General features: G+C 36.2%; 1 protein-coding gene across 1 annotated transcript in view; it reads right to left on the bottom strand.

Moving 5' to 3' along the window:
- Nucleotides 1–1,046: 1,046 nt before the first annotated feature.
- The window catches only part of LOC134814119 (3'-5' RNA helicase YTHDC2-like), a 138,134-nt gene continuing 130,990 nt past the window's right edge, over nt 1,047–8,190 (bottom strand). Inside the window, exons 30-37 of the mRNA XM_063822153.1 lie at nt 7,736–7,836; nt 7,285–7,541; nt 6,854–7,023; nt 3,384–3,463; nt 3,028–3,190; nt 2,790–2,920; nt 2,517–2,614; nt 1,047–2,403 (exon numbers count right to left, since the gene is read on the bottom strand). Of these exons, the coding sequence (XP_063678223.1) occupies nt 2,378–2,403; nt 2,517–2,614; nt 2,790–2,920; nt 3,028–3,190; nt 3,384–3,463; nt 6,854–7,023; nt 7,285–7,541; nt 7,736–7,836 (1,026 nt within the window). The 3' untranslated portion in view covers nt 1,047–2,377. The remainder of the gene's footprint in view (nt 2,404–2,516; nt 2,615–2,789; nt 2,921–3,027; nt 3,191–3,383; nt 3,464–6,853; nt 7,024–7,284; nt 7,542–7,735; nt 7,837–8,190) is intronic.

Genomic DNA, 8,190 nt, shown 5'->3' with positions numbered 1-8,190 from the left:
AACCGGTTCTTAAACGGTTCTTAAGCGGCTCTTAACCGGCTCTTAAGCGGTGGTCGCTGTTTGCCCTATTAGCCAATTCAAATTCCACTCAATTTCAGATTATTATTCAATATTGATTTGCTGACGGTTTACTCCAAGTTAATACCTTAATAGTTAATACCCATAAGTAAGGGAAAATAAACGAAATAAAAATGTAAAAACACAAGCAGCAAAGAAACCTTTGCATCACCCTTCGGGGAACACCACAAACTTCCCCATAGCCCATAACCATTGGTAGTTAAACTTAAAGCCAATCCCCTCCCCAACCTCCCCTCTCCGTTCCATCTCTGTTAACCAAGATATCAAAATATAACTTTACTTTTGAAAATCAGGTACCCTGACGATCACTGCCACTTTAAAAATAAAAGCAAGTTTCAAATTAATGCTTTTATTAGAATTTATAGAATTCATGTGTCATTGATATAAGTCATATTCAATTACAACTGCAAACCAAATCTTGAATTAACATTTCTTTCCATAGACTTGGTTACCAAACCCTCTGAGGGTGTATCATCTGACTGTCCCAGCGACGGAGTCTCGCTTCAAAGCCTTATCAGAACTTATAACTTATAACGTGGCCAGATTAATTGAAATTTTTGAGAGACATGGCCAAGACCGTTAAGTTTTAGATGGCGCATTTGAACGATGATTTATTAAATATTTACGTGTTTGTTTGATTTTACTTTTGGTAAATGATGTGAATATTAAGATAATATTTAATAGAACAATTTTGTTATCCATTGTTTCTGTTGTCCTGCATCTCCTCATATTTCAAAGTAAGTTTTAAAGAAAGTCAGAGAGTGCTAGTATACTTACTACTGAAGCATGTGATGGACATAATATGGCTATGAGTGGCTATAGGTATCCGTATAATGTCACGTTTTTTTGTTAATATAATTGCTCGACAAACTTGCAACTGCAAAATTCTCATATAAATGGCGTTTACACTAGTCGTGTATGTTTAAATTTCATAATAAACATTAAACAATAAAAACATAATTTATTTTAAAAGTTTAAGGCCATTCGAAACAGCACATGTAACAAAAATGCTTCTTTAAAAGACAAATCAGCACACAATTAACTTAAACCCCTGCCCGAAACCCCACTTTTATCCGTACACTAATTCTACGTGTCAATAAACGATATGAAATGTATATGTAATCATTCTCCATGATTTTATACTAATACAAAAATCGTAAGCGAAATTAAATTAAGAGCTCAAAACTGACCCGTGGAGAGAAAACGTTACAGCATATTCTTCAGAAACTTGTTGTAATCTAGCGATACAAGAAGTCTACCCTTTACTAGAACAATAAATCCTTCAAGGGGAAGGGGTTCAGTCCAAACTTTTGTTAAAATCGATTTTTAAAGTCAGTAGTTGCCCGACGTGCGGATCTTGACTCGTAATTTCGTTGATGAGTAAGACCAATAGCTTACATTTGAGCATTTTGAAGGTAAGTTCGGATAAGCAAGATTCGGATGCCAATGAGCGTCCTTATAGTGGAACCAACCTATGTTATTTGTCCTGTCCAGATCTATTTTTTCCAGGTTATCACTCAGACCTGTGTGTTGAACTTGAACCCCCTTCCATTTGTCAACCGATAATATATCATATAACAGTGAGGAACAAGATTTTGAACTTGAAAGTATATCAAGGTCTTCCTAATAAATCATGCTCTGAGCTGTAAAAATCCATAGAAATGAGCTAAAAAGGTGTAAAAACATTGTAAAACAAATACTAACAATAATATAGGCTTTTCTGGTTCATTGAAAATTAATCTATTCAAATATGATAGAACATAAATAGCATAAAAACTCTGCAAGCAGCAAGAGTGCTCTTAAAATGGCGAAAAAGCATTCTCATCCTTACAGCGATATTAGGCATATTCACTGAACTCTGTTACCACTGATTTATCTAAATAACTTAAACTAGCAGTTGTGAACCAAGAATTAGGATGAGTATAAAATATAGCTTCGCACCAAACTTAGTACATTAAAATTATTAAAAGTCAAATATATTGAAATAATAATTTAAGAGAATAAAATTTTGAAAGCATTATTAAACATATATAAACAATGATAATAATAAGGCGTGGATGCAATATCTATTAAGAAATATCATACGAATATTATAGATATAGAGTCGGGAACCAGGAAACCAGATCAGAAGACCTTAACGAATAATGGAATGAGAAATAAGTGAATAACTGAAATTTTAATTAGTGAAAATCTAACTTGAAACAAATCACGACTCTAAAAGTTCCAAATTAGCAGTATTCTGTTGAACAGTCCTTTTTTTACTTAGGTTAATAGATTGAGAGGAGTAGTTGCTCCGTGCTCACATGGGTCGGTTATAGTAGTTCCCTGAAAAATTATTGACTTAAGTAAATTAAGTATGTTATTAAATCATTAATTGTTAATTAAACAAATAAATTAGCTTCGTTACTAATTAGCCCATTAGATAATTAGCTAATTACCTCGGGGTGTGTAGGAGGGAAGATCGTCCCACAGTCTCAACAGTCCCTCTCCCACGGTAGGCTCCAATTCTTGACCATCTCTAGCTACCTGCACTTTCCTGAGATAAAGAATTGTTATAACACCACCCACTCCTTTTAAATAATACAAAAGTAACGTCATATCAGTAAGGCATTCAGAGTTAGAAGATTTATACCATAAATTGAGGAAAAAAAGTAAGCCAGGACGCAAGATTTTAACCCGCAGAACAGTTTGACCTTTTCTAGTAACCGCACCTGTTTTCATTCCACGGGTTGTAGAGATGATGGCAGCGCTGGAAGGGTAGATTAGCCCTCTTTAACCACTCTATCCTTACCATACCGCCGTTACTACCACTGGTGAACGGGGCTATCATCCGGGCGTATCCCTGATAAGTGCGTGAAGGATCAGTCAACAAATACGACGATTTTTTGAAAATTTCCGTTTTGGCGGCATTAAAAGGATAAATTAATGAGATTCGAAAGGTAACCAAACCTGGAAATGTCCGCTTGTCTGAACGCTGAAAATCAGGAAGACGTTTTTACAGATGGCATACGCTTGGCTCAGCTTCTTCTCTGTATTAACCGAAGTCTGCCAGTATCCGCTCTGAACTGAGCCTTCTATGTTTTGTTGATTTCCACACTTCATGATGAAATACCTGGTTAACAGTTAGGTAATTTAAAAGGTTTAACAAGTTAATTGATAAAATCCATATTTGCAACAGCTGGAGTATTGAAAGTGAATGGTTGAAATAGTGCATAAATTGATTAAATAGATGAAGGGAATCCAACTACTGTGCCACTAGCGAATAAGTCGATTGAATTCAAATCAAAGTTTAAAGTGACACATACTTAGCGCTAGAGGGAGCAGTCTGCATCTTGTTGCCGTACTGAAGTTGTCCACTGTATTGATCTGTGTTCCCACGTACTGTCTGATGGGTAAGATATGATAAAAGATAAGATATGATAAAATGTGATAGTTATAACAGAAAATACAAGTTTACAACCTACATAATAAGTTTTTTTTTTTATTGAAAATCTTTTCAAAATAGTACATACATCAATGTAATTGCATGAAAATAACACGGTCAAAAAGTGATTTCTATGTACTAAAATGACGGGAAACCAGAACGTAGTTCGTGCAAAAATTACACCTACAAAATATGGTCCCTGACAAAACATTTCATACAATCAACACATATAAATGTAAGATATATAGTAATAGAGATGATTGTGCAATAATAAAATACAGCGTGCATAAAATATCATAATGTTAATAATTTGTTAACTTTTTAATGAAATAGATTATATCATACAATACTTTTAAAAACCCAACCCACAACCCAACCCACCCCTAACCCCTTAAATAGTTTGGATCGGTTATTTTAGATTAGAGAATTGGCATTGGGAGAAATGAGATGCATCTAATCATTATCAGACAGGTAGAATTCAGCGTGACTATCGTTTGGATCTGTGGGTAGCATTTCCGACGATTAGGTGATCCTTAAGTTTGGCCTTGAAGATATCAGGACAGCTATGGTCTCTTATTTCGAGAGGAAGTTTATTCCAGAGCAGATGTGTCCGATAAAAGAATGATTTCTTAAGGAGACTGCTATTACACTGTGTTTGAACAAGAGTCGTTACATAACTTAGGCTGTCATGGTGACATGATCTTAAGCGTGTGCTTCCTTTGTATAGTTGTAAGTAATTAGGAAGCTCTTGTGTGCATACACCATTGACTATTTTGTGAAACAAGGTCAGGTCATTCAATTCAAACCTCTTGCTGAGAGGAAGGATTTTCAATTGATGACATTTGTAAGTATAGTTTTCAAAGGACTGATAGCTTGTGAATTCCTCATCAAAAATCCACTTAATACACCTTTTTTGAAAAGCATCCATCTTATCTAGTTGTGTTTTATTAAATGGACGCCAGATTTGGGAACAGTGTTCAAATTGACTTCTAACAAGTGCAAGGTATAAATTTCTTCTTCGTCTCTCATCTTGGACAAATGAGCAAGTGCGTTTCAGCAGCCCAAATTTTTGGTTAGCTTTGGACAATATTTTAGTTATGTGTTCTTCAAAACGAAAGCCCTGATTTATAACGACTCCAAGATCTGTTTCCGTACTGGTGTAATCTAAGGGAGTATTACCGAGCAAATATTGAAATCTGATAAATGGAATAGGTAATATCCTACTGCTGAATTTCTTTCCAGGAATAGAGAGGACTTTACACTTTGATGGATGGAATCGCATCTTATTTTCTATGCTCCAAGAATTAAGTTCATTTATGTTATTCTGAAGTGTGCAATAATCGTTGTATGATTTAATAGGACTCCATATTTTTGTGTCATCAGCATAAAGTACCAAATTTGTGCCTGAACTTAATCTCATGGGAAGATCGTTTATGAATAAAACAAATAGAATGGGACCTAGGACGGAGCCTTGAGGAACTCCAGACAAAACAGGTTTGATCTCTGAATGTCTACCATCAACTAAAACACATTGTTCCCGTTCACTAAGATAGTTGGTTAGGAATTTGAGTAGCCTTCCTTCAATATTAAAGACGAGTTTAAGTTTCTTAAGAATAAGATCATGATTTACAGAATCAAAGGCTTTAGCAAAATCAAAGTAAATGATGTCTACACTTATAGTCGAACAGTCATTGAGGGATAGCGTGACACTGTCAATAAAGTTAATCATATTTGTGGTACAAGATCTGTCTCCAAGAAATCCATGCTGTCTATCATCAAGAAGATGCATTGTTTTATTCAAGAGTTCCTGTTTAATAAGGCGTTCAAATGTTTTCATTATAAGACTAGTTAGGGAAATCGGCCGATAATTCTCAATGTCCTCCTTACTACCCTTCTTGTGAACCGGAACTACGTGAGCCAGCTTCCATTCAGTTGGAATAATACCGGAGTTATATGATATCTCAAATAAAATTGAGAGTGGGCAAGCGAGACTACCAGCACAGTTCTTCAGTATCTTACCATGGATACCGTCAGGGCCGCAAGCTTTGTTAGAATTAATGTTCCTTAAGAGATGTTTTATATTCTCTGCACAGAAAGTTAAGTCGAATTCAGTATCACTTCTCCAATCAATATCAATATCATACTTAGATTCGTCAGAAAATTGTTCTGAGAAATACTGATTGAACATATTTGCTTTGTCTAATGGAGATTCTCTGTGTGTTTCTCTAAGGTACATCCTATCCGGTATTCTTGAATTCTTTGAAGAGGATTTTACATGCGACCAGAATTTCTTTGAGATCAATGCAGGGTCATCATCGTTATATAGATTATCGTTCATCTTCTGATCAGATAGATTTTTGAACTGTGTTCTTAGTGAGCAAAACTTAAAATAATCCTTTTGTTGGCCGGTTAGTTTCCACTTTTCATGAGCTCTTTTTTTCTTCAAGTATGCCTCATGGGCCTCTGAGTCAAACCAGGGATTTCTATATGCTAACTTTAAAGTAATAGTTGGGATATGCTTTGAGATACTTTTCGATATTACAGACTTTAAGGCAAGCCAACAATATTCAGGATCTCCTAGCTTTAAAAACATAGCATTCCAGTCAATAGAATTCAAGTCTTCGTTAATGGCCGTCCAGTTTGCCTTCTTAAAGTTGAGAATCTTTCTTTTAGGACATTTAGAATAAGTGATTTTTGTAGCAACTTTAAAAGCTATTGGATAATGGTCAGATTTGCAAGCACCGTGACCCTTCAATACCGTAAGATCTCTTACTAAATTTTTACAATTACTCAAAAGAAGGTCTAGTATGTTACCCTTAACATGTGTAGGACTACTTATACATTGATCTAGATCAAAGTTATGGAATGTTGTAATGAAGTCCTCTTCAATTAAACTAGAAGGTGTAACAATTCCGTCCTCAGAAAACCAATATACTCCATTGAGATTAAAATCACCAACGATGAAAAGTTTTTTAGGGCGTTTGCTTGAGTAGAAAGACTTGATTGTACTGGCAATACTTTCATGGTTTACTGTTCCTAAAGTTCCGACTCTGTAAACCACACAAAAAATGTATTTACTTTCACCTATGTTTATTTCAATAGCGGCCATTTCGGACCCCTTCCGTACAGACAGTCTTTTGATTTCAGCTTGAATATCAGATCTGATTGCTATCAAGACTCCTCCACCATTTTTCCTATTAAAGAATAAAGGGGCGAAACTCAACCCCTCAGTTATGCGGCTAAAGTGCTGGCAAGTTGTCACTGATGAAGAAAAGAAACAATGAAAATACAGATGGTTTCAATAAGATACCCATTTATTATTGACTGATAAAATAGAAGTGTCGTTCTAACCTGGTGAGAATAGTACTGTTCCTCAATATTATTATTAGCAGCGGGGTATCCAGGGTTAGAGTACCCAGTGTTACCAGGGAGAGAGTCCATACCTCCGGACATTCCTCCGGACATTCCTCCGGACATACCACCGGACATACCACCGGAGTACACTCCACCACCTCCTCCACCTTGAGTCATGGAGTTATGAACGGGAACTATAACTATTGGTATTGATATATTAGTAGTCAGCCTTTACTAGGGTCAGTGTTAACTCACTGTTACTTTAAGAGATATTTTCTCTCCTACTTTTTATGTGCATTGCAATTGAAACAGTAATTATGTATTTAAAATGATTGAAAATCTCTCTGAATAATCACGCTAGACTGTGTGGCTAATTAACTAAATTAATTATCTAATGACTAAATTAATTAATTAATGACTAAACTCACCAACACCCCCCGTTCCAGTCCCACCGCTTCCTCCAGAGAAAACAGGACGCTGACTATGCCCGCTATCACGATTATAGCTGTTGTAGTTATTGTTATTGTTGTTGTTATTGTTGTTGTTGTTGTTGTTATTATCGTACCCTCCTCTCTTCATGTGCCACTGCTGCTGGGAGTGAGCCTCTATGATGTCGTCGAAGGGAAGAGCTGGAGAGATCACATGAGGCATGTGGTACCGGGTGTGGTAGGCGTGGTCGTAGGGTCTGGGAATATAATTAGTTAAAATCAATTAATTTTATTAATTAATCATTAGAAACGGTTATCTAACAAGAAGTATTATTTAGAGCTTAATGACAAGCTTCATTAACTCTTTGAGCTTCATGAACTATCGAGTTAATCGAGAAAAAAAACATTTGCCCAAAATAAGAATCCCCCCCCGCCCCTGTAAGAATGGTACCTGAATGGTCTCTGGGCGATGCCGGCAGGTTGTGTCAGACTCATGGGTTCCTCTTCTTGTTTAAGTATTGAAACTATACACCGCAGTATGGATGTGTCCACCTGAAAGGGGAAGAGTTCATTCGCTATTTAATTGAAGGATACTTATTGTGTCTAGCAATACTATACAATTTGTCTATACTACTATACAAATTACGTACCTAAATTATTTTGGGTTAGAATGACCTAACAAAAGACCATGTGTGTACGTGTGGTCACAAATTGTAGACATGGCAACAACACTCTGCAGACTGTAGACATGGCAACAACACTCTGCTAGTAGATCACATTACACCGCTCATCACAGGACATACCACCTCCTACCCCGGTTATCTAAGCGTGATCACATGGGCGTGATACTGATCCGACGTGGGCGACGAGTCACGTGATCTAACGAGCGATAGCTCCCATCTAAAA

This window comes from Bolinopsis microptera, chromosome 4 (assembly GCF_026151205.1).
Source record: "Bolinopsis microptera isolate Bmic1 chromosome 4, MBARI_Bmic_1.0, whole genome shotgun sequence".
NCBI classification, from domain to species: Eukaryota; Metazoa; Ctenophora; class Tentaculata; order Lobata; family Bolinopsidae; genus Bolinopsis; species Bolinopsis microptera.
This window is presented reverse-complemented; position numbering and strand designations above follow the sequence as displayed.